This window comes from Mya arenaria, chromosome 2, assembly GCF_026914265.1.
Source record: "Mya arenaria isolate MELC-2E11 chromosome 2, ASM2691426v1".
Taxonomy (NCBI): Eukaryota; Metazoa; Mollusca; class Bivalvia; order Myida; family Myidae; genus Mya; species Mya arenaria.
The window spans coordinates 40089-67983 of NC_069123.1; the positions used below are offsets into that span (position 1 = coordinate 40089).

Here is a 27895-nt window from a genome sequence, read left to right on the forward strand (position 1 = left end):
CTTGTATTAATAAGGATATTTATTTCTCATTTCACGTCATTTCTCTTACAACATTGATACAATAGTTCACATCATTACAAAAAGGTCCCTAATCAGAAAAAAAATGTATCTGTTCTATTTAAAATTACAAATGACAAATTTGAAGCTAATTACAATTGAAATTGACAGCATAATTTTGTACATGAAATATTTCTTCCAAATCAATCACAAAATACAATAATAATATCAAATGTAAGCTAAGAAATTAGTAATATAATGCAACTGCATAACAGAAAATCAAACATGAAAAGGTTATATGATTCAACTTTAAAATACATAAACTTTTGTTTTGATACAATTATACAAAAGAAGTGCAAAGTTGGATATTGTATATAAGCATTTATGCTAGTCTTAAATCCTATCATAACAAACTGACAGAAGTCATGACCTTATTTGCTAACTGAAAGATATTACACAGACCTTACAGTTGCTATTTTAAGCTCATCTGTTTAAAATGTCAGTTACGCATTATGTATTACAGTACTTATAATCTTTGTTCATCTCTTTTTTCAAAATGAAACATAGTCAGCATCAACATTTGTTGCCAATAATACACAAATAGATTAACAAAATTGATCTATTTAAAATACAGTGTAATTGAAAAAAACCCAGGGTCATTTGATATAAAGTTGTGCCCTCTATCTATTCAAGCATGTAAGCAAGATTGTGGATAAGTCTTTAAATATGAATCTCCAAAACAATTTTGGATTCCCAGCAAAATATTGATATAAATATAACTGCATTTTTTATTACAACTAAGCATACGAAGGGCTCTGATTGGCTGATGGAAAGGTCATGGGTAGATGACCTCAGATTCTTATGGCAGAGCTTTTGTTAGGATATGCTTTTAATCAGATTGCCATAAGAATTAATTCAATTTTTGACAAACCAATGTAATACTTAGCATTTATAGATATGAATTAATTTTGGTTATAAGTATTATGCACGCACACAAATGGAATTCAACAAAATATTAGAAGTATTTTCATTTCCTAGAATTGAGGGAAATGAAAATATTATGATTGAAGTAGCGTGATTGAATAATTAAGAAATACATGGAACATGAATATAAAATTATATAATAAAAGCACCATTTCTCTCAGGACTGACCTGTCCAATCATAAGTTTAAAACAAACCACTATTTTTATTGTAAGTGTAAAATTCCACCATTGCCAATAATGTTTAGGAACAAATATCTATCACATGCTAAGGTTCTTAAAAATAATTTACATAGTTTAAATGCCCATTCAATAAAATATTATTGCACCATGGAATTACTGTATATTTTTCTATAATGTTTCAATTTTTCTCATAAAATTTATCAGTTTCTTATCAAAAACTAACATTCAGAGTTTAAGCCGTTTGTTGTAAAGACTGGAGACTTGTAACATACAGTATGCATGTAAACATTCAAAAAGTTAAACATATTGTAACTCTGTTGACTCAGACCAACATAAAGATATGTTTCTATAGCATCAAGGCTTAAAAGCCCTTAATAACCATTTGTGCTGAACAACACTTTATTGGCTCATAAATAACTGCCAAGCAGAATTGTTTATGTTTCAGCACAATTTATGGTACCATGAACATAAATAAAGATACGTATTGTTTATGTTTCAGCACAATTTATCGTACCATGAACAAAATTAAAGATATGTCAAGGTCATACTGATACAGATGACAGTATGGGAACAACAACACTGCATGAAACAAAGCCATGCAAGAAAGGAATGGACAATGTCTATATCACATAGAAAGCCCAAGATATTGCTAGATATTACGAGTTACTGTAGATGACTTTGAACTTGACTCCCCATATGGAATCACATGACTAGAGAATAGCTTATTAGAAATGCCTCAACACACAGAGCTCAAAAACCTTACCTTGAACTTGACTTTACACATTGAAAAGGTCAAGGTCAAAGGTCAAAGAAAAATCACCATTGAGATAACAACATACACAAGGGGTCATATGACTTTTAATGTGACTTGTCTGATTATGAAAGTTGTTAATAACAAAAAAGACTAGACATTTACTAAGGATGAAATTACATGAAAATGTCAAAAACCCTATTGTCAGACTTCCTTATATAATATTCTAATAATATGAAACTTGTATGCTCATCATAAATATTTATAAAACTGCTCATTTTGATTTTCTTTTTCTTTTTTTTTTAATTGTTTCTTTCAAAACCAATGTCTCTTATCATATTAATAAGTGTTGATTTGTCCATGATTGTAATTTTGGTCATTACAAATGCTTGGTTTAAAGTCCTTGATTGTAATTTTGGTCATTACAAATGCTTGGTTTAAAGTCCTTGATTGTAATTTTGGTCATTACAAATGCTTGGTTTAAAGTCCTTGATTGTAATTTTGGTCATTACAAATGCTTGGTTTAAAGTCCTTGATTGTAATTTTGGTCACTACAAATGCTTGGTTTAAAGTCCTTGATTGTAATTTTGGTCATCCCAAATGACTCTTGAATAATAATAATAATAATAATAATAATAATAATATCATTATGTGTTTGATAATGATTTTCAGACATATATGAAACCATTATGCATCCCTTTTTCAAATGAATGGTTTGCTTAGGAGCTAAAAACCAACTCTCGTTCGCTTTTTTTTTTTAAGATGAAATAGGGGCATAAATGGACAATTTTTTTAGTCAGAGTTAATGGCTTTGCTATGCATTTTCATATTATCTCTGGCAACATGTTTAACAAGTTTTAATTGAATTTCTTGAGTGTTTCCCTGTTATGTGAAAGGTAATGTTTTTGCACTATGTTGATGCTGACATTTTTACACCAAAGCTTAAAATGACAATACCTTTACTTTTAGTCAGATGAGCTAAAACAAACAGAAAAAGTGAATATTTGGAGGACATTGCATTGTGATTTTGGAAAGCGTATAATAAGGTGACTCCTTCTTGCGCAAAAAACTCTTCTTTCCTTTTTAAAAAAACAAGACATCCAATCAATGTAACAATAAATTATACAATTGTGTAGAAGAAAAACAGGAATCAGATGGTAAAATGAGCTTGCATTGAAATGGCATGTACAGTTAAAGTCCAGGTAAAGACGAAAAACTCCCTGAAAACCCTTCCCACGCCCGAAAACACCAGTTTTTGAGTAATACGGAAAAATCCCCCAATGTTTTGAAACTTGATACAAGGTCCTTTATATTTTTGTTCGTAGATTTTGTCAGACTGAAAATAATAATAGTAATTTTCTTTTTTTCGTATGATGTTAACAATTAACTACTATTACACTAAAAAAATTGCAAAGACTCTTACAAGTTACAAGTGGAATTTGTTCACTTTAAAATAATGGAGAGATTAGTCGCCGGTTATGGGAGAATTTTGTCAATCAACCATTCACATCAGATAACAAATAAATATCACAATAACAATTTTAAACAGGGGGCTGAACGGCTAATAATTAACTCTGAAAAATTGCCAGGGGTGTGGGGACTTAAGCCCCAACTGTGTTAAGTTATGAAAATATTTTGGGGTATTCCCGAGACCTGAAATGCATCCCGGAGACCTTAAGACCAAGCTTACCCCTCCCAACTTAAAAAGAATTGCCCCTTGAGCCCCTTAATCAGGAATTTTAGAACCCCTATTTAAAGACTGCTATAACTTGGCATATCTTTTTATTACATATCTCTACTGTATTTAGTATGACACGATTTTTAGTTCAGTTTTTCAATACCAAAAAATAATGTTTTATAGCAACAACCAATAAATAGCTGGTTTGGCGTTACCCTTTCCTTTCTTTACTTGCCTTCTTTAAAATCCCAACCCCTTAATTCCGTAATAAAATATAACAAAAAACAATGACTACAGGAGGGGCTACAAATAAATCCGAGTCATGGTAATTTGTGTAGACATCATGATTATAAAATAAATCAAAACAACAATATAAGGCCAATTGTTCAGAACTTTGTTAAAGTTAACAATTAGATTAACAACATCGTCGTTACCTTCTAAATGTATAATTTTTTTAAATGTGCTTATGTATTTCTAAATAAAACAGGTACAGCTTAAGTAGTTGTCTCTTACCTTGTTAGTGATACTATCGATCACTTGGGGGTCTTTATTAAACTTCCAGAGCAGTAACGATTTGAAAGTTAACAACGATGACTTTAATAACATTATTAGCTTTAACAAATTCTGAACAATCGGTCCATTATATACAGACAATTTAAAAAGCTAACTACAAGTATGTAAATGATGAACAATTTTATCCAAAAAATTATCAAAAACAATCATTTTTTATATGAATCATACATGTATTATAGACATACGGTCCTTTTTTTTAAAAGTTTTATCAAGTAATATTTATCATTATTTACTGTCAGATATAAATCACGGAACAATGATGTGGTGACTCTTTCTAGTAGACGAATAATAAATATAAGGAATAAATGCAAGAGCTTGAAGAAAGAAAGTTGGAATTTGTCAGTGAAATTCACAAAAACTAAGCTATACTCAGTAACCCAGATGCAGTTCAAATCCAATTGTCAACTTGCCAAACATAGAATCGTATAAACATGAAGGGTCCGGGGGAGTTTGTTATATTAGGAATATACCGTAGGCAGTCACGTTGCAAGTATATTAAATTATATAATACGAGCACAGCTGAAACTCCTTTCAAACCCTTTTGAGAATAGCCCATCAAAAGCTTAAAAGTCAACGATGCCAATTGTACTTATCAATGTATTTTAAAGTTACTGTCTTATAGGTCTGCACCAAAACGCACTGTATACTAATAAACACTTTATATCTAAAAAAAATTCTGAGCTGTCATAATGTTGGCAATTTTTTTTTTTTCAAGAGAACCTAACCTGCGCTGGTTGGAAAACCATTTTCAAAATGCTCATTTAATCCCAATCGCAGTTCGACATCGACGACATCAAAGATAAGATACGACCCTTTTTAAAAAAAAACCTGCATGATGCAAGCATCAAATAACTTAGTTTAATTATTACTATAAACAATTATCATTACTTGCAATTGAGGCCAGCAAAATATTTCCCCCATAAGTTGCACTTTCTCAATCTATGAAAGAGTCCCTTAAAAATAGCAACAGTTGTCTAGGGGGCGTTTCAATAAAATACTTAGTCATAGCTTCAATAATTTTAAAACTGTATTAATGTCACAAATGACAACAAACTGATTTTTTTATTTCCTTAACTTTATGTACTTGCTAGAGTTAAATTCGCTAAAAACGTAGCTAAATAATGAAAATATGATGCTAAGATCATTTTAATTGACGACTAATATTGACCAAGATCTTTCTTGAAATGGCCCTCCGATACTGAGGCATAATATCATGTCCTCTGCAGGGCTCATCAAAATGTCCACTGATGACATCTATGTATAAGCTACTTAATAAATCATCATATATGTATGAACTAATGAATAAATCAATCACTTGAATTAACACAATTAGAAGTCAACTATAAGATACATATATAACAGAAACATAAAACAACAAAAACAACTTACAAATAACTTAAACAAAAATAAAATACTTCAATCAGAAAAAAAATAGTATGAAAAAATTATTAATTTGTGGAAATAGCACAAAATGATAAAAATCAGCTCAAACAAAAATGAAAAAAAAAATCTTAATCAAGCTGTTTACACCTTACATACACCAGAGTAATTTCAATTCACAGTGTTAAACAATATTCTCGAAAATTATGTATTGCATTTTTAAGTCTGTCTGTTTATATAATTATTTCACACTTTATTAAATGTGCATTCTGTCAAATGATTACGGAGCTGGTTATAAACAATTTAAACACATTTAATCATTCAATAATTCATCCTTCAAGTTAAGATTTGTGATAAAACTATCCTTCTTTCTTAATATATCTGAAACTAATTTTCCCATGCTTATCCAGGCCTGGATGAACGTACCTTCAACATATCTTTTCATCACTCAAATTCTTACACATTAATACCGGTAAATAGAAACCCTCGTCATATAATCAACATTTCTTAAAGTAAAAGTTGAACCCGTCGTAAAGTAAAAGACCACAACTACATATTTCCTATCATACAAAGGAAATGATAAATTACAGGTAACATATTTATGGCCTAAATGAGAAAATCTTGTGATAAAATGTCAAGCAATGATTGGACATCCCAGAGAAGAACAACCTTCAGAAATTGTAATTACGAAAAATTGTAACTTCGGTATTTTGAAGAAAAATGAATGATCAAATAACCAAGATTAAATTCTAAAAACGTTTCAACTAAAAACATGGGATTTTGAAGCTTCGACATTTTAAGTGAGGCCATCGATACAATGACTAAGATTGGCCCCTGACAAGACATTGACAAGGTACATTTGAAAGTAAAGTAGTAAAAAATAGGACTAACTAGAAGTGTTTAAATATATATGTGCATTATGTGCATGAAATATTACACAGCTTAGATATTCAAGATTTTTTTTTTAAAGTATAAGAGTTGGCCCAAAATAGTGTACAATTTTTGTTTTAAAAAGACAATATATAGACAATACAATACATCAACTATATAAGTCTTTAGTATTATCATTCATAGATTATAAACTGCATGAAAATTTCATGGCTGTGCATACAAAATTGAATGCTTTATAGAGATGCATTTTGGCCCACACTGCGTTAATGTTAGTATGTTGCCTAACCGAACATTTTGAATAAAATCTTCTCTTAGCAGTTGGAATAAAAGAATGTTATTTTATAACCATTATGTTAATAGATGACTCTTTTTGACATAAATACAAGGCTAATATGTAAGAGGATTGAAGAAAATTATATTTATTTTTGCAAGGGCTTGTAGGCTATATCTCCCTTTTGCAAAAATTGAATTTCAAGCGTTGTACAGGTAATCGATAAAATTCAATGAAGTAAAAAGACCAGTGTGTTTACATGTATATAAATGTAAATGTACTTGAAGAGATGTTTAACTGAATCTGTTAGTAAGTTCAAGTTCTTTAACAATAATACGCTATTTTGGGACAACCCTCGTAGATTGAAAAAAGAAATGAAAAATATCTTTGCATAAATATTAAGACACTAATTAACAGTGCTTGGTAAATGCTTCCTCTTTGAGCATGTATGTTCTTAATTAAAGTGACACTCTAATTCAAAATCAATACATACACATGTATAACAAACATAAATTTTGAGTGATACATCTCTAGCAATTTACTAAATAATGCATTGATGGATTAATTACTGATAACAAGATTGTAACTGTGTATTTAAGAGCAGAAAGCGCAAAAATATTAAATGATTGGTGGGTGCTAAAAGATTTACTGTGATCTATTATCATTCCATAAGTTATAAATACCATGTTTTCTGAACCTTTCGTTCAAATTAAACTCGGTATCCTTTATAAGAACCATTGTTTTTGAAATGTATTCATCCTTTTTGGTATATTTAAACAATTGTATTAATTGTGGTAAATCTTAATTGGGGGTAAGAATGCATCTTTAACATGATTAATACAAAAACACTTTATTATAATATGATACTTAATACGATCATGGCACGAATGATCCATAGCTACAGCTAGTTTGATTATTTTTCTGCTAGTAAATAGGTGGTATTTAAAATTAATCGATTAACAGTCATAAATGTTGCCATTTAAAAAAAATATGCAAATACTATGATTACTTAAAGCAGATAATTTTAATATTATAAGAACTCAAAAATTTCCTTTCATTACCTAATCTCACAATAATACAAAAAATTAATATCTATCGAAAGCGTTTGGCCATTTATAGGAAAAAGACAACATCAAAATACTGAGGCATACTGCAGACAGTAAGTATAAAAGCCATTCTTTGAGTATTGCAAAACTAAATTCTCTGCCTTTGTTGCACAAAAATATATACAAATTTCTATCAAAAATCTTTTTCTTTCATTTTTAAAAAAAAATCCTTTTCTATACAAGCATGTTACACCTAAAAGTGCTTTTATTCACTGTCATAACATTTGTTTATTTCACTTTAAAGTGTACCCTATGATTTTTTTTTGGTTCTTTTAGTAAGTAGTTCTTTACCCCAACATTTTTTCATTCTTTACCAATACCCTTTTTTATTCGTTTACTTCTGCACTTCATAATCTTGCCATTTCATTTACTAGTGCACCCCATTAATTTTCTTGTTTCATTTATTAGTGCACCCCATTAGTTTTCTGAACTTTCTTGTCGCTATCCTCAGGATCCTTAGTGTTGTAGCAGGCATCCAGGAACAGGCCCACAATTTGCGACACCATTGACCTGTCAGGAATGGACTGTGACATACCGTAGATAGCACCCTAAGTAAGAAAAATACAGAAAATTGTTAGAACAATCGATACTCCCTTAGAGAATATAGGAATGTTGGTGTCTCTTTAAAACAAATGTATAAATAATTCCGCTTAAGTTGCCTTTGCAGTCTACACTGGTTGTCCGGCCAACTGTTAAACTGAAAATTTCCCATGTTTAATTTTAAAATAAAAAATACTTCTATTACTGTGGCCACTTATCGTTAATCACAGCATGGTTTAATGGCCATTTGTAATAATCCTTTTATACATTTACCCCATTTATTTTCATATTCTTAAAAGAACTGATACACAGTTGGTATCAAAGGCACTGGTTTTCCACTACTCTGCTCTATCAGGTTTTCCACTACTCTGCTCTTTCAGGTTTTCTACTACTCTGCTCTATATGGTTTTCAACTACTCTGCTCTATCAGGTTTTCCACTACTCTGCTCTATCAGGTTTTCTACTACTCTGCTCTATATGGTTTTCCACTACTCTGCTCTATATGGTTTTCAACTACTCTGCTCTATATGGTTTTCCACTACTCTGCTCTATCAGGTTTTCTACTACTTTGCTCTATATGGTTTTCAACTACTCTGCTCTATATGGTTTTCTACTACTCTGCTCTATCAGGTTTTCTACTACTCTGCTCTATATGGTTTTCAACTACTCTGCTCTATCAGGTTTTCCACTACTCTGCTCTATCAGGTTTTCTACTACTCTGCTCTATATGGTTTTCCACTACTCTGCTCTATATGGTTTTCCACTACTCTGCTCTATATGGTTCTCCACTACTCTGCTCTATATGGTTTTCTACTACTCTGCTCTATATGGTTTTCCACTACTCTGCTCTATATGGTTTTCCACTACTCTGCTCTATATGGTTTTTCACTACTCTGCTCTATATGGTTTTCCACTACTCTGCTCTATATGGTTTTCTACTACTCTGCTCTATATGGTTTTCTACTACTCTGCTCTATCAGGTTTTCTACTACTCTGCTCTATATGGTTTTCCACTACTCTGCTCTATTTGGTTTTCCACTACTCTGCTCTATATGGTTTTCCACTACTCTGCTCTATGAATTACCTTTTATAAAGAAACATAAGAATCTCTTGCTTCCTCTATACAATATAAATAATAATAAGTACCATACTTTCAAGTGAAAGATCATATTTTAAATAATCTATAATCCTAAACTTACAATGCCACCGCATTTAGCATTTGGGTCTTTCATGATCTTGGCTGCGCATGTTCGCACGTTGTTAAGGAACGTATCTGCCGCTCCCGGCTTCGTGTGGAGAAGGGTGACACAGAGATGGATGCTGTCACAATAAAGGGAAAAATGATTTAATGTTGAAATGGTGAACAGATAGCATAAGATCTAAAGATCTTTTAAAGTGTCCAACAAAAAAGCTTTTTTAGCAACAAACATTTATTTTGTATATTTATTAAATCAACTATGTACATGTGATGTCGCAATGATGAACAAGTAGCATAAGCTCTGATTAGCTTTTATAGCAAAGAACAAAAGAGCTTTAATAGCAACAAAGATTAACTTTATACAGGAATTAAATCCACTACGTACTTGTGATCTTTAATTATTTATCATTAGCTGTACTAATCACCATCAAAGCTATGGGAGGGATTGAACTCGGGAATCTGATACACTAACCAATCAACCATAGCCACTCATTACCAATGATTATTTTGGTAAATTATAAAATAGGGCTTTCATAAACTCTTGATCAATGATTTTGACTCTTGAAACCGGAATAACTTTTTTTTGTGTGTGTGATTGGTTAAATATAGACTAGATTGCTTTGATCAGTAAATTTTCTTATAACATATATAATTAGTACAAAGTTTTTCAATAAAAAAGAAATGCTTCTTAAAATAAAATGCTTTAAAAGATAGAACTAACAAAAACAATTTCAAATCATCTTTTATATCTAGTTATACCATACCTGGACGGAAACTGGAGAGCGCTGAGACTGTAGCCTAGTCCGTTCATGGCGTCAGAGAGACGGAAGATGTTGAAGTCATTTGACGCGATAGCTACCACTGACACATCTGGCTTTCCCAGGACGTAAATACCTTCAATCTTTGACAGCCTGAAATTGAGGTGCTCAAATATAAAGAAAAGAATAGGGACATTGAAGTCATTTGATGCAATAGCTACCGTTGACACATCCGGCTTTCCCAGGACGTAAATACCTTTAATCTTTGACAGCCTGAAATTGAGGTGCTCAAATATAAAGAAATAGGGACATTGAAGTCATAAAACGTTTTGCAACCACTAAGGCGTCTGGCTTTCCAAGGGCGTAAACACCCTTTATCATCGAAAGCCTGAAATTTACACAATTATAAAATGTACAAGATTTACGAGAGGCAAAAAATATTGTAGTAAAGTGAAGCCATCTCTACCAGAGACATCTTCTTCATCTATATACATCTTCATAAACCACGCACTGAATGATCAAATATTTCATTTACTGATTAACCTCATCGATAAAATGTTTAATCCTTTATTTAAACATTCCCGCTTGATTTTCTATATGATAAAATTTGTGTTCATTTTGCATGAACCAGTCGACCTCTCATGACCTCTGTAAGCAGAATTGTACAATAAAGCAATGCTCTAATTGGACACTGGTGAATCACAAGCTTAGAGAATTCGATCTACAGTACTTTTTTCTTAATATAGCAACTCACATGTACGATTAAATGCCAGCTTGTTTACACGTTTCCTTTGATGCTCACTCAACTGGGTCATGCATATGTAAAAACTAATTCATGAGAAAGATGTAAGGAGGGATTTTTTAAACACATGAAAAAAGAGAATCAACCCAAAAAAGAAGTATTACTTATCCGCCATGTATTATGTGGTCTCGATAATTCTTCTCATTATATTGACATACTCATCTCGTCTAAAACACATAATGATAAGTGAACTAGTCTAAATGATAAATTAACTGGACTCACTTGTCCGCGATGTATCGCGTGGTCTCGATGATCTTCCTCGTTGTCTCGACGTACCCATCTTCTCCGAAATGCATCATGGACGCCCAGCATGAGGCAATGATGGCTCCGGCTCGGCTACCTAAGATAAGATAACTAGCATTAAAGCTAAAGAATTATTGAAAGGTGCTGCGCCCTGTCCTGATTTTGCAAGCGTCCTCCTGCGCTCATGGAAACCAGTGTGGCCATCCTTCTGACTTTTTTTAATTTAATGATTAGGTCTGTCAAATAGTTCCTTTGTTTTGATTTAAAACTTCCAATACGGTAACAAATATATATAAACATAAGATATGTGCTAGTTCAAATCTGACAAATATAATAACAATTTAACACAATTCCTAAAATTTTGTCAAATATAAAAGTTTTTAACAAAGCGGTCATTATAGTTAACCACCTGAGACCTAGACGGGTACATGGCAATGGCAAGGGTAGAAGAGGCGTAAAAAATGTTCTTTGTACTCCTAACCAAGCCTACCTTAGATCAATATTGCTATACATCTTAGATTATCTTAGATTTTTTCTTTTTGGAACCATTTCCGATGGCCCGTTTATTGGTTAAAATAATAATATATATATATACATTGCAACACAAAGGTTATGGATATCAAATCGGAGTACATTTAAGACAGTAAGTATCAAAACTGTTTGTGTTTGTGTCTTGAAATAAAACATACTGTCGTTTATATTATTTAACAATATATTGCTATTTAAATCGATTGATTAAGAAAATTTTTAAGGTATCAAAATAAGGCAAAACCAAAGAAACAAAAAAAAAACAAAAACAAAAAAAACCAATACCAACAAAACAAGTACTCATTTTAGAAGGAAATCTATATCAACCTAGAAGTCCTTAATGAGTATGATATCTACTGAAATTATGGGAGTTCTCACGATGTCTACTTACAAAAGCGAAATAGTAGAAACAATCGAAAAGAAAAAACAAAAATAACAGAAGATAATTAAGAAAAAACAACAATAAAAACGACAACACTATTTTACTACAAACATTTAACATCTTAGATTTATGGGTATCTGCATGTGTAGCGTATAGGAGAGGCATATTTGCTGTACTCTTTACTAAGCCTACCTCATCTAAATATTGTAAACCATCTTATAACTATGGGTACTTGCCTGCAAGGGTAGGAGAGGCGTAAATGCCGCCGGGCCAATCTGGTTGAACAAAGAACTGTCCTCGTCGGTATTCTGTGTTCCGGTACAAGATCACGGATGATCCTTTTGGGGCAAAACCATACTGAAAAACAGAGATTGATAGTTCAAGGCAAATCATAGCACTGTTAACGACTTTTGACAACAAGGGATGGGAGCATGAACTGTCTTATGATAGTTATTAAAATTGTTTTTACCAAAAAAAGACAAATCAATGTAGCTAAACAATGTGATTCTAAGACAGTAAGGCATGTTTTCATGAAGGGATACACATTAAGAACTCAAACATTGTACATTTTGACAACAGTTCCTGGTGTAGTTCTATAATTATGCATCTTAACCCTTTGCATGCTGGGTAAATTGTCGTCCGCTCAAAAATGTCGTCTGGTTTATTCTAAATTTCTTTCAATTTACTTAAAACTTTGGGGATATATTGACTGAGTGGCAAACAGCTTGGAACCTGACCAGGCGCCGAGTTACTCGGTGTCTGGTCTGGTTCCAAGCTGTTAGCAAAGCCTTTAAAATTGCCATCAGCAGCCTAAGGGTTAATTACTGGTGTTATTTTTTTCGTCGTTTTCTAATTTTGGCCTATAAAGTGAGGATAAAAGTTGCAAAGTATGCAAAGACCTCATTGAATCACAGACATTGACAGTTTAAAATTATGATAGGTTATTAAATTGCAACCTTATTGGTTTTTGAAACTTTAATCCTTTCAAAATTACAAAATCTACAGTATTGACATTGTTTAACATATTTCTGAGTGCAATAAAAAAAACACACCAAAAATAGACATAAGAAACATCAAAAGGTTTTAAGGATCCCAATTTTTCATAAATAGCTCAGGTTGCAAGATTGATTAGGTCGCACATTAAAAACTTAGTCTTATCACTTCACTGTTGCTTTTAGTATATAAGGTAATTTGACTTCTAAACAAGTCAAACCTTGCATACACAAGAAACAAAATCACGAAAAAGAGACCAGACAAAATAAAAGTAATCTACAGTTTAACGTTAATGCATAACAAGCTTTAATTAGTACCTTATGCGTGTCGGCCGATATGCTGGTGACACCTGGCACCCTGAAGTCGACTATTGGAACATCGAATCCCGCCTTCTCCATGAACGGCACCAAGAAACCGCCCAAGCAGCAATCTGTGTGGACTGGGACGTTGTAACGCACACCAAGCTGGGAAAACAGAGAACAAAACAATGAATATCCTTAAAATCAAAATTTCAAATATTGCTTGTAATGATTAGTCATCCTCAGCAAAATCGGCAGCAATTTGTTTGCTTTTGCCACTTGGTCAGACTAAGTTGCAAACTCGACATATATGAAAGCTAGATTAACTGAAACTTGCAAACAAGGTGGTCATTGTCAACATTTGTACCAAATTTGATGTTAACAATTTTAACCCATTATTTAGTTATGTTTCTAGATTAAAATGAAAACAGGAAAAACAAAAATGAAGAAAACACTGATACTGTGACAAAGCCTTGACATTTATCGGCAAAAAAGGATGAGCTGAAAATAAACATGTACATGTATATATAAGCACAAAGAGACACTTCTGCTCCAATAGCATCCAAGTTGTCAATAGATGTGGACAAGCAATAAATTAATAGCTAAACTAATAGTAAATTGTTTGCCTTTACCACTTGGTCAAGCGGCAAAACTCTACAATTACAAAAACTAGTTGTAAAACTTGCTAACAGAGCACACATTGTCACAGCCAACATGTGTACCAAATTTCATGCTAACAATTTAAACGTATTTTTTATTTATGTCTCAAGGTTGAAATGATATATGTATTATATGACAAAGACAAAACTGAATAAAACACAGAGACCGTGACAAAACCTCAACTTTTTTATTGAAAGAAGGGACAAGCTAAAATCATGTATATATAAGCACATAAAGCCACTTACAGCCCCAATGGCCTCCAAGTTGTCAATAGAGCCGTGTGGGAACTGCGGGGCCGACCCAACCAGCATGCAGGTGTTCTTATTGATGGCACGTCTCATCTTGTTGACGTCAACCTTGCACGTCTTCGGGTCGACGGGGATATGGGTAAGCTTCATGTGGAAAAAATCTGCTGCCTGTGTGAATAAAGCAGTGAAAAATTATTTCAATAGTACAATTATTATAATATTATTTTGATATGTTATATACGCCTTTCATATCAAATATTGAAGTTATCTTAAGCAAGTAAGACTCAAATTCTCCAATCACCTAACAGTTTTATTAATGTAGGGAAATTGTCAGATACTTGATAGTATGTTTCTTCATATATTTTTTCTTTTACAGGCAGATGGCATTAGTACGATAAACCTTAAAAATGAACTTAACAATAAAATTGGTACTACGGTCAAAACCCATTTGCTTGATACCACTTTACTCAATGTCCTCGTTGGCTCGAACTGGATGCAATGGACTGATTTAACTTAAAACTTTGTAAGCATTCCCGCTTGGCTCGATATATGCGAGGCTTGAAGTAATTTCTCCCTACCCTTGGATTTCGAGTCATCAGGTTTCTACCGCATATTTTGGGCAAAAACATATTCTCATCTATAACAATAAGTGGTACCAACCACATTGTATTTTTGCTAAGGAGTCCACTTGCCTAACAGCTTACAAATGGTAGGAATTTCAAACATGATCTAGAAGTCCAGTGATCAGTAATAAGTTCATGATTATACAAAAAAAAAGGAAAATAATTAACCAATACGTTCAAAGTAACCATAAACAAGTATCTGTTTGAGAGATTTTTTTTTCTTATTTTTGCCTCGCAATTTAACCTCATAAAAAAGTAAAAAGGTAACACTTTGACAGAGCTTACTACTCAATTACTAACATGCTGATAAATTACATTGTTACTCACATATAATACATGATAGTTATTGAACGTTGTCCATGGCAACATGTTATAAAACTGTGCCATCACCCACTACCCTTGTAATTGAAATTATACTCATGCACTAAAGCACTGGGGTAGATAATAACTCTGATTGTTGGTTGGTGGTATAATTTCTTAAAGTTTTCAAAAACCAACAAGTATACTTACAATTGCTAAACAGCATTGATTATTGATATATATCTTTGCATGAACTAGATGTATGACAAATCCCATACTTCAAACTCTTTGGAGTCCAAGCCTATATTTAGGAGTCCTAGTTTTCAGAAACTAACAAAAATGCTAACAAACGCAAAACAGTATTGATTATTGAAGTCTTCCTTTACATGAACTGGGAGTATGACTAACACCCATATCACAAACTCTTGGGAGTCCAAGCCTAAATTTAGGAGTCTCAGCATCCTGGTCTACTTGAGTATCAAATCCTGCCAGCCAAAAAAGGTAAATAAAAAATCAATTTTGTCTTCAATGCTGTGTCTTAAAGGGACTCGCTCATGTTTTTGTAAAATGCACCTTTTTTGTATGACGAAGTTTGGCAAATCATAAGGAGTGTTAAACTAAGACACCAAAAGCTGAAACCCTTTAGCCAATTTTTATAATTGCTCAAATATCTCCATTCCAGGCCACAAATTTCATTACATTATTATTTTAAGTGACCATTCATGCTAATGGTCACTAAATATCAGCTTTGTTGTTGCATCATTGGTTGATTGACATTATCATGGGATGTTCTCAATGTATTGTAAAAAGGTGAAAATATCTATCACTTTTGAATAAGTCCTGGTGACCTAGTGGTCATGGGCTCAGATTTTTATTTATTTCCTTGACTTATTTGGAATGGGTGTGCACCCCACTAAAACCAAAATACTTTTTTCACTACAATAACAAACAAGAAATTCTGCAAATTGATATCATAGAGTAAAATAGCAATAAAAGAAGAGTTTTCAGATGCATTACCAGGAAAACTAATTTTTCGTCCAAAAACATTCGTGAGTCTCTTTAATAAGAACCTTTCATACATCAGTTTTATATTATCATCATAACTATGCAAGTATGTCTCACCTTATCAAAAGCCGCATGAACTGTAATAGGAGCAATGCTGAAACATGTATTTCAAAATTTGAGATTATGTTTCCACATTTGTAAAAATAAATGTAAAATTTCAATTACTAGAAAAGTAATGAGAAAAAATATTTTTTTGTTATCCTATGTCTAAATAGATCCTATTCATTTCTTCTGAAATATTACTTAAACATGTCATCAATTTGAAACAAGAGAAAGGCAAGGAAACAGACTGGATATTAGAATCATAATAAAAGTTTATAAAAGCCGAGCTACTTTTTTTTCCGACAAAAACAAGCAAACTCTGACAATGATTATAAAATAATTGAAATCCCTAGAAATGGGCCTTGCAATACAATTGAGGGTTATCTCTTTCACCATATGTACCAAGTTTCAAATGGATGTGTGAAGGTCAAAGATTTGTAGAGATGGTTGTCCTGCTAGCGCAGTGGTTAGCACACTCGCTTCTCACCAAGGCAACCCGGGTTAGATTCCCGGCCTAGGCGCGTGTGAGTTTGTTTAGTGGTCACCAAGCCGGACAAGTGGGTTTTCTACATGTACTCAGGTTTTCCTGACAACTTAAGACCACACTCTCGCGCAACATCGTGCCAACGAGAGTGACTTAGTATAATCTATCAGTTTTCTTCACAATCGTTGTAAAATATATAAAGTTTAAACTAAAGATTTGTAAAAAAAATGCCACAATGCCTCTGAGGACACTTCGACTTTTTTCTCAGAAACAAAACCAACAAAACTTCTTCATTTAAAGGACCTCTTTTCAGCTAAAAATACAAGCCTTTTTATAGTTATTATCTGGTTTGTACATTTCAGGGTATCTGATTCCCCTCTCTTTTGCCATGTTGCGGTAGGCAAGACACGCTAGCAGAATACTCTCTGTACCTCCCGAGGTCACCTGCAAAATAGTAGGAAATTTAAAAAAAAAGAGTCATTTTCCTAATTTAAAGCTGCACTCTCACAGATTTACCTTTTTTTTTTGTCTTGGAAAGAGCAAATTTTTGCGTAAATATCTGCAATCCAATGATATAAGATTGCTGACAAAAATTCAGATCGTAGATTTTCATATTTCCGATCAAAAATTAATGTTTTATGGCTTAAACCGTTACTAACAGTTTAAGGAAAATGCACAAAACTACAATTATGAACTTAAATATAAAAATCTGTGCCTTTTTTTTGTCAGCAGTCTAATATAACTGGTTTCCATTGATTTTCGCAAAAATTAGCTTGTTCCAAGACAAAAAATAAAAAAAGTTGTCCAGACGTTCAATTTGTGAGAATGCAGCTTTAAGTATCTCACTTTTCATATGATATTACAACTACATAACTTCCTTAATAACTTCTGAAATACTTTCATGCTTTTATTAAAAATAAACAGTCTTTTTCATGCTTTAACTGAAAATATCTATAGTCAAACGCTATTGGCCCAAACTCTCTTGGCTCGATTTCCTTGTTGGCTCGAACTTAATGTAAAGGTCTGATTTCTTTCTACCGAAGGTAAGCATTCCTGCTTGGCTCTAATTGACTGTATACTGCTGTTAAATTTATGTTTTCTTTTCTTTTAATTTGACTATACTTTGTTTTAAATTTCACTGTGATATTTCAGGAAATCGATTAAGTTAGGAAAGTTTAATAAATACCGTCATGTCATTGACAGCAATCTGGCTTTAATTCAATTATTATACCTAAATTGTAACATATAACATTACAATGGGACAGACTTGACCTGCATTTGGGGAATATCAAGAATTTTTTTCAAGTGTAGCCCAACTACAAAAATATATGACTTAACATTTACCTTACTTGCACAGAGCCAATTGCAAATTCTGCCACCTCAAAAAAAAGATAATTTTACCAGTAACTTACCGTGCCACATGAGTTGTCATCCCCGTTGAACATAGTACAGCACATTCGGACAACCTCAGCCTCCATCTTCCTGATGTCTGGAAACAGATCGGGGTGAAGGGGGTTCGTCCAAGCAAACTTCTTGTATGCCTGAAATACAAAATTAAAACATTATTTATTTTTAAATTTAGCAAAAAATCCATTTGGTAAAATGTCATCCGACAGCAAGTGATGGAAACTTTATATTATAATATTTCCAAAAATTTCTTTTTATCTTTCCCCAGTGACTTTTTTTGGAATTATTTTTACCGCCTGTGCCTTTCAAATTGGGAAAAAAAGTTGAATTTGGGAAAAATACAAAATCTGGCCAAAACAGCTACGGTAATATAAGGTAAAGTTTTGTCAAGATTTTGTTTATATTTCAAAAAGATTCATTGCTTTTTTTATTCATTAACTTAATCTACATTAATCAAATTAGGAAAAAAATGTAAAATTTTGAGAAAAATTGACATTTTTCGCAAGGGGAAACAGCCTTTAGAGGGCAATAAATTGCACCAAATAAAAATCACTGTTCCTGGCATGTATAACTGAAAAACATACATCTGCATGGAGAATGTTATCAGGAAAATTAAAAATGAATTTCCAAGGTATTTTTTTTAAATCAAAACAAACCATTAAATTTCATTTCAATATTTTTTTTTATATGGAAAGGTGATCCAAGTTATAATTAGAAAGAACATAGATGGAACAAGTAATAATTTTTATGTATATAATATATTTATATATATATATATGTATAACATATTATAATATTTTATAACTATATATCATGTAAAATAAATATGGTAATAAAATCATTTTTCACGATTCTCATGATTTAATTTAAATCTGATCACCTTGATCAATTCTAGATATTTCTAATTTTGCTTATCAAAGCAGTATTGATATTTTTTCAGTTGGACGAAAAAGCTTCAAATCATGGAGATGAATTCTAATTATATCTCTGTCTCATCCTCGCTTTACTTAAGTATATCCTTGTGTTCGATGTCAGACTTATCTATCAAAGCTGTAATGGATTATCTGAATAGGTCAAACTGTCCTAACAATATCCTGCTGGCCTAAGTAATCAGACAACGTTTAATCATACATATAAAAAAAGTGAGTTCAGCTACACTGTAACGGCCTCTTGGCCCTAGTTGTAATAAGAATATTGCCAATTATTTCAACCATATTCTACTGCTAAACGGTAAGTGCACTGGTAGTAGACATATTAACCCCAATCTGCAACAAGAACATTAACCACATGTGTATAGGATTGATCCTTTTTTGACAGCTATAGTCATTACTGATACGGCAAGGCAATTTCATGCTTAACCCAACTTCAGACATCTGCCAAAATGACATACAAACAGCTGAGATATGCTGTTAATATTTCCTCAATTCTTAAATCCTGTATTTGGTTTTAGTATAAAAAATTAAAAATTAATATTCAGAATACATATTCTAATGCACCAGTCAATTGTTACTACGGCCCCCCAGGTCCGGGGAATAGCGGGGACTTTGACTTTCATTCCAGCCAAGTCCAGGTAAAATCCCAGCCCTGCGGGGACAAAATGCTGGTAAAATACCCGCCAAATGTCCCAGCACCCCAGGGACCCTAGGTAAGGTCAATTCCCCGCTATTTTTTTTTTTTTTGGAGGGGGGGGGGGGGGGTGCGTGGTTACAATTGACTGGTGCATAAATGCATTACTGAGAATGATATCAGTCATGCTGATTTATATGACAGATATTATGGGGTTATTTTCATGCAACTTTAATCCACTTTTTAAACATTTTTAATGCCTAAATAAGTATGCATCATCCTAAGTCTAAATGGAATGAAATGCCATCATGTGACAAACCCTAAAAACCCTGGCAAACCCTGAATGGCAAAAAGTTATACAGAATGGCAAAAAGTTTTAACTCAATGGCAAAAAGTGAAACTGAATGGGTTAAAGTCATACTGAATGAGTAATGTGATATTAAATGGCTAAAAGTGATACTGAATGGCTAAAAAGTGATACTGAATGGCAAAGAAGTGATACTGAATGACATAAAAGTGATACTGAATGGCTGAAAGTAGGGATGCAAACGAATGGCAAAATTGATATTCGAATATTCGGTAATTCTTTCGAACGAATATTCGAATATTCGATTACCAAAATACATCTTTTAAAAGTTGTAGTAAACTTTTATAATATTCTCTAAAGTAATAGCCGGGGCATTTTAGCTTTTCCTTGTCGTAATAACTACGCGTGGCGAACCCTGAATAACACCAAATGAGCCTCTGAAATTCTTCATTTCAGAAAGACAAAAAGTCATACTTTATCAACAGAGAAAAATTAACAAAAACTTTTTATTAATATTCCTCTGCCTTCATATTTGTAAACAACGTGAACCTAGATGGATTTTGGGTCAAATGGCGTTATGTGCCAATGGAGAGTCTCCGTAGGACGAGCAGCCTCGTTCTGGGATTGACCTATAATATATAAACTACGGAAAAACTAAACCAACTTGGGAACTAGTCTATTTTAGATTTTCTTAATTGGTAGAAGCAATTTACCTAAAATAATTGGATTTTTTTTCTGTCACTTGTCGTTTTCTGTCACTCCCCGTGTTTTTACATTAAGCTAGTTATTGTAAAAACACGGGGACTATTTATGGTACCCGACGATATGTCCCTAAATGATACATGTCGCGTGTTTAGTGTATTGTCATCACATTCACACCTCTGGCATTATGGGCCAATCGTTGTTTAAACAAGACAAACGAATCTTAAATACAACAACATAGTTGTAGGCAAAATATTTATTATTATTATTATTCAACAAAAAAAACATCGAATATTCGAATACCGATTTTGACATTCGAATACCAAACGTTTGATCGAATATTCGAATATTCGAATATTCGTTTGCATCCCTAGCTGAAAGTGATTCTAGATTGCTAAAAGTAATACTGAATGGCTTAAAGTGATTCTAGATTGCTAAAAGTAATACTGAATGGCTTAAAGTGATACTGAATGGCAAAAAAGTGATACTGAATGACATAAAAGTGATACTGAATGGCAAAAAAGTGATTCTAGATGGCTAAAAGTGATACTGAATGGCTTAAAGTGATATTGAATGGCTAAAAGTGATACTGAATGGCTAAAAGTGATATTGAATGGCGAAAAGTGATATTGAATATCTTAGTGATACTGAATGGCTAAAAGTGATATTGAATGGCTAAAAGTGATATTGAATGGCGAAAAGTGATACTGAATGGCTAAAAGTGATATTGAATGGCGAAAAGTGATATTGAATATCTTTAAGTGATACTGAGTGGCTTGAAGTGATACTGAATGGCTGAAACGGATTACTGAATTGCTAAAAGTGCTGATTTCCATGAGCTCATGGCTGCCATTGTACATTTAACACTAGCACACGCCTACCTTAGTGATTATTTCTGTGAGCTCATTGCTGCCATTGTACACCGCCCCAGAGACATTTCCCTTTGACCAATCAATCTCCACTGAAAGTATAACATAAATAGCAAAACATTAACTGAATGTAATAAAGGTTTAGATTGCAATGCATGAAATGAATGTACACAAGTTCTACAAAATATGATCAATGTAACAAAAATTATGCACTTCACAAACATCTGTTATATTGATATATGCTTCGATGTATACATTCCTGGGCCAGAGGCCATATTTCATAATAATAAACATTTTACATAAGGGGATTTTTTTTCTCTTTTAATGTATTTATATATTGTGACAAGGAAAGAAAACCTGGAGAAAATTTATCTCTACAAATACATTATTCACAGTTTCAAAAACAAGCAATACAATGTGCTTAAATTCTTTTATTGATTTTAACTTTCCCAACTCTATTTAATATTTACAGACATTTCTAACAGAATCAACAGATAATCGTCCTTATATGGCCATATCATGAATTTTCTTTACATTTATCATTAGTATGTTTTTCTGTGTTTGTTTTTATCAAGTCGAGCAGTAATAAGGCTGAGACATCTGAAAGCACAATGAGTTGAAGCAGTGTATTTCCACCAATTTTAAAAATACCACATCATGAAAACATTATTGTACTACTGCAATTTGTCCTTAAAGTTTATTACTTCAAACAAGCCAACCCTTGCCCAATTTCTTGAACACTCTGTTCTAGTTATTGGCTTAAATTATTGTTTCAATTCACTTATTGAGCTGTGATCAGACTTATTGATCAACTTACCCAAGTTTCAACAATTTATAAGCAGTTTATAGACCTTATTAGTTCATGTATTAGTAATTAAACAAATATTTTCCTACGGTTGCTGTCCTTCCCTGGGATTAATATTTTTAATACATAAACTTTCACAGCTATTAATTACATTTTAAGACCCACACGGGGCTTGTGGAATTTTACTTTCTGCAAATTTCCCAAAGTTTTGTTATTTACAAATATTAGTTCGGTGTAACCTTATACAGAAAAATAGCCTATATTAGTTCGGTGTAACCTTATACAGAAAAATAGCCTATGATAGCCAGTTACATAAAAGATGTCTGCAGGAGGGTTAAAAACCAAATGGTGGCAGATACAATATTCACAGAGAAATAAGATGTATTTTTACCCGTTCTCATTAAATTCAAGTCCCTAAATCAGCCAAATTACCCATCAAGGCTCCTTTCACTTCTTTCAGCCTATGTATGTCTAAGGAGAAATACGGTATTAATATATCAGTGAGTATTACACATACCATTAAACAGATTGGGGTAATGTTACAAACTGACATTAGTCTCTTTTTGACAATCTCTCTTGCTTGACCTCAGAGTTAAGGATAAGCGCCTCATAATGTTGAATTGAGTATATGAGTACTTTTATCAGCTCCTACATGTAATCATTGGTCAGTTCACTGAATGACCAAAGTCTGTACATTTCTGTATCACCCTGCTATGACAGGCAAGGAACATGTGGTCAGCAAATTTAAGATAACACTTCGTTTTCAGTATGGTTAAAATTCAAGTAAATGGATGAGAAAACGAAAGTACAATGCATTAAATAGAAAAAAATATCATTACCCAGTACTTATTTCAATTACATTCATTTTACACTATATTTTTATTTTATTGTTATCTTATTCTTTAAACAAGTCTGGTTTGCAAAGATTTCAACTAGACTTTTTTATGAATGGTTGATTAGGTTATTTTAAGACAGATTTGACACAAAAAAAAGTTGACAACATTATTTTAAGATGATCACAAAGTACAAACAAAATGAGTCGGGATTGGGTTTTTTTACACCCTTTTATGGTTAAGTGGGCTTTCTGACTTAAAAAATGTGTTGTTTTGATTAAAATTGAGAGATCACATTTTTTGCTTGAAATAAACAAACTGTGCCATAGAAATAGAGAAAATACTGAGATAAGCTTTATTCTTAAAAGAAAACATGAACTCTACTTCCACGTATCATTTTTTATAGGTCTTATTTCTAGCTGAAAACAATATTTTGCTCATAATTGTTATCTGATAAAAAAAGTATGTTTTGACATTGAAAAAGGGGCTGAGTTATGGCTCTAAACATAGGCAGATAAAATGAATGACGTTAAGGCTGCAAGCATATAAATATGCTTTAAGGACACAAGCAAAATAGACATTACCCATGGCTTGGTACTTGTCCAATTCTTTCATGATCTGTTGCTGTAAATGGAAAAACAAATATATTTTTAGCAACATGTTTGACAATAAAAGCCAACAATGACATTAATATGAGTTTACTATGTTAAAACTGATATCACACAATCATAACCTTGATCGACTTTTCTTACTTTCAGTTATAACGAAAAAAATATTAATTTAAATTCCAATAGCTTTTTAAGAAAAATAAATATACCTATGTATGTGATTAAGATATTATCTTTAAAGGCAAGAGAATATTCCTGTGGAGGAGGTATAACAGACAACCTCTGGGATGAGAGGCAGACACCTATACCACTATACCATTATGTGATTGAAAATTAAGATTTTTAAGACTTTTGATTATATTTCAATAACATACTTCAGACATTCCCTTCTTCGGCAGTTGGACAACGTATGGCATACCACCAGTTGCATTCTGGAAGCTTTCTTGAACACCTTTGGCATTTTTATCCACCTCTTTCTGTATCATACCTTTCACGATTGGCAAATTCTTCACAAATTTGAAGAACGACTTTTTGACTCTTGCTTTTAGACCTAAGGACAAAGAAGAAACAATGAAATAAATGTGCTGTATTCAATATATTGTCTTATACCAGTTCCTACACAGCTATTATGTTTCAACCATTTATAATTTACAACTAGTTCAATGCAATTCAATCAGATTGTCTTATTTATTGACTATAAAGGTTGTAATTATAACCAATACCATTTATCTATAATAAAATTATATTATTTAGTTTGATTCTTGTTTGTCAATAAAACTTGACTTTCTTTGTAAGCAATAATAAAATGAAATCATGAATATATAATAATTGATTTATTATATCAAATCTGACAAAATCAATTTGAGCCCTCGAACCAGTGTAGCAGAAAAAATAGACTCTTGAGTGAACAAGCCCAAGTTCATACACAAGTGTTTGGCATCTACGTTTTTCAATGAGCCCTGTTATGTAAAATCCAGGATAAGAGCAAGCCAATAGAGCATATTACCCTGGTAGAGCTTACTGACCTGTACTAATTTTGACCACTATTGTAGCACATGAACTTTTATAGACCACTTAATTGAGGGGCTGAGGTGTGTGTGCACACTGCAAGTAATTTTAAAACGATAAACATACACTTAATGTACATGAAGATTGTATGTGACATATTCATGGTTCAGTGGCAAAAACATCACTACATACTTTTCTCCTCATCAAACAGGAAGTTGTAGATGGACACAAGGATGAGTGTCAGTCCGAATGTGTAGGCAATGATCTGCCATCCCTCCAGCTGACTACAACTGGTGTTCACTTTCACCCGGACATCTTCCAGGTAAGGTGCAACAGTCTCTACCACATCCTACAAATATGATAATTCATTATGACATTTACCGTAAATGACTGGGTATAAGACGATAGGCAGTATTAGACGCAGGGAAAAAAATCTGTGAAAAATCCGAGAAAAAAATTTTAATCTATGTTTTTGGTTAAAAGACGCATAGAAAAAATATCAAAATCGTCTGGCATTTTCAGCCACCATGTTTGTTGACAGTGACAAAAAAAATTTTTTCGTGAAAATGGCGATGGATATCTTTAAAACCATACAACCATATTGTCGAGAATGAAAAGTTATGTTATGCAAAAAATATTTTGACAGTGCCCATCTTTGCTTTTTTATATGTAAGTTTGATTATTGTTTAATTCAATTTATTATTCAAAATAATATTGAATACCGTAATTCACAAGAGTTCGGACACCATAAATTAATTATTTTTTTCACTCTCCGAATACATAGAAAATTATCATTTTTACACTTTATTTCCATGTTTGTTTAACCTGCCTTTTTTCTTCATGTTTGCTTTTTACCACTTATTAATTTATCCGTAGTAATCAATGGTCATAAACTTATTTATTACGCCTATAAGTGTAAATCCTTCATGAAGTTAATTAAAACACCATTTTATACATGCACTGAACTGAATAAACACATTCTATCGGCTTCAGATCAAAGAGTCACACTGTGTGACGTCACATAACTTACAGTTATACCCACGAGGATCTCGTGGAGAGCATGGACATTGCTATGCAGGATTAATGTATAACTGTACGATTATTGCTTCATAGAGTCTATAAGTGTGGTACAAGTTTGAAAGCTTATTGGCAGATCGTTTTACAAACATGCCATGTCGATGTTTTCTTAATCCCTTGATTGCCCTTGTTGTTTGTTTAATCCTCAAATTAATATATCACACTTCCTTTTCAACAGGCAATACATCGTTTAGGATGGGTAGTAACTAATTAAATTGTCACAGTGGTGTATACGGTTAGGTAATCTAGCCAGGCATTGTAAAGATAAAAATCAATAATCTTCGTCTGCGAAACTTGGTAACTATGAAAGTTATGATTGATGTCCTTTGGGTGTCCGAAAATTAGGTACGCAAAAATAAAGAGTGCCCGAACTCTTAGGTGAATTACGGTAACTTTAATCGAAAAATATTTTTGTTGAAATTATAAACGTCTTACGATATACCGTATCCCGATCTTCAACTGCCGTTTTAACCCGTATATACTCGATCAATATGACGCGAGTAACATCCCTTTCTACATAAATCTAAACAAACTCTCGGCTTGAAATTGACCTCAGAAAAAAAGTTCAAAAAATTGTTACTGGGTATTATACGCAAGCATTTTTTTGCATCAAAATCTGAGGGAAAAAAGTGTGTCTAATACCCAGTCATTTACGGTAATGATATGTCATTGATTGAACACATAAATATATAATCAAATTAACACACGTTCACACGGACCTATAAACCATGGATTGGCAACTGCCCTATATCGATGAAACGATAAGAAATAAAAATTTATCCACAATCCTTAGCGCGCGCTCAGCAAATATTGGAAAATTCCGCCCAATCTCCGATCGGTGATTAACAGCGATCTTCGTTTATTTCCCCCAACTCTGCTAATAATGCCTTGTTCGTTTTAGATTTTATTATAATTAATAACTGTGATTTTAATCATATTCAATTGGACTATTTTCAACTCAAATGAGAGTACTGCGCACTTGAGTCAATTTTAATTAATTTTTTCCGACATGTATATATTCTGCCGTTGTCGGAAGTCTCGAAAATGACCAAACGGTAAGATCTCGGAATGAAATCCCGCTGCACGCGCGAGTTTGAGATTATCGCATTAACACAGATGAGAGTTGCCAATCCATGGTTCATAGGTCCATGACGTCCAGTAATCTTTGCTGAATATGTCATTACATTTGTCTGCGCCTTACAACTGGTCTCTATGAATTAAACTTACTTCAAAATGTTAGCCATTTTCAATTTTCTGTGAATGAATATGATATTAATTTATTTTTTAAATCGTTTTTTTTATTTCATAACAAATTGTTATACTGAATAATATATTCTGACCTCTGCAAATTCACGATACATAAATTTTCAATTTAACTATTTGTGTTAAGATATCACTTATATATACATTCAAAAGGAAAATCTGACAAGGAATTGCCTTCATTGACAATTAGTTGCTTATGTAAGAATTCTTTGTTTATCAAAAAACATTCATTCAAAAAAGTAGATAAAACAATCTGCTTAAATAGGGTGATTCATCCATGACAATTTCATTCAACTTGAACATCGAATAATACATTAGTTGTTGATGTAAAATGTCAAAGTTATTCAAACATGATTTAAATACAGTAAGCAAATAATTGAATAAATTACCTTGGCAATTCTCTGTACGTCCTCCATTTTGACCAGTGTTGTCAATCTCGTCAATTCTCGCCCCGGTTTGAACCCTTTCAACGAG

At 32.5% G+C, this 27895-nt stretch overlaps 1 protein-coding gene across 2 annotated transcripts; it reads right to left on the reverse strand.

Annotated features, from left to right (window-relative positions):
- Position 1: 1 nt before the first annotated feature.
- Positions 2–27864, reverse strand: LOC128207311 (sphingosine-1-phosphate lyase 1-like). Of its 2 annotated transcripts, none has more exons than XM_052910170.1 (15): positions 27811–27864; positions 25274–25430; positions 24448–24623; positions 24050–24089; positions 21840–21919; positions 18389–18517; positions 17332–17420; positions 16508–16544; positions 14460–14630; positions 13573–13719; positions 12499–12619; positions 11332–11449; positions 10314–10460; positions 9551–9671; positions 2–8359 (listed from the first exon to the last, which is right to left on the reverse strand). In XM_052910170.1, exons 1-15 carry the CDS (start codon positions 27835–27837, stop codon positions 8216–8218), a joined length of 1704 nt encoding a protein of 567 aa, XP_052766130.1. In that variant the 5' UTR covers positions 27838–27864; the 3' UTR covers positions 2–8215. The 2 variants fall into 2 exon arrangements, with proteins under 2 accessions (XP_052766130.1, XP_052766123.1); XM_052910163.1 differs by having other exon boundaries at positions 11332–11445; positions 12495–12619.
- Between the last annotated feature and the right edge of the window lie 31 nt (positions 27865–27895).

Excerpts from the sequence above, each read along its gene's own strand:
- LOC128207311 (XM_052910170.1), bottom strand. The coding sequence starts at position 27,837 with ATGGAGGACGTACAGAGAATTGCCAAG. Across the intron at positions 18,518-21,839 it reads TCACAGAAATAATCACTAAG|GCATACAAGAAGTTTGCTTG; the intron begins GTAGGCGTGTGC and ends TTTGTATTTCAG. Across the intron at positions 16,545-17,331 it reads GGAATCAGATACCCTGAAAT|CATTGCTCCTATTACAGTTC; the intron begins GTACAAACCAGA and ends TACATGTTTCAG.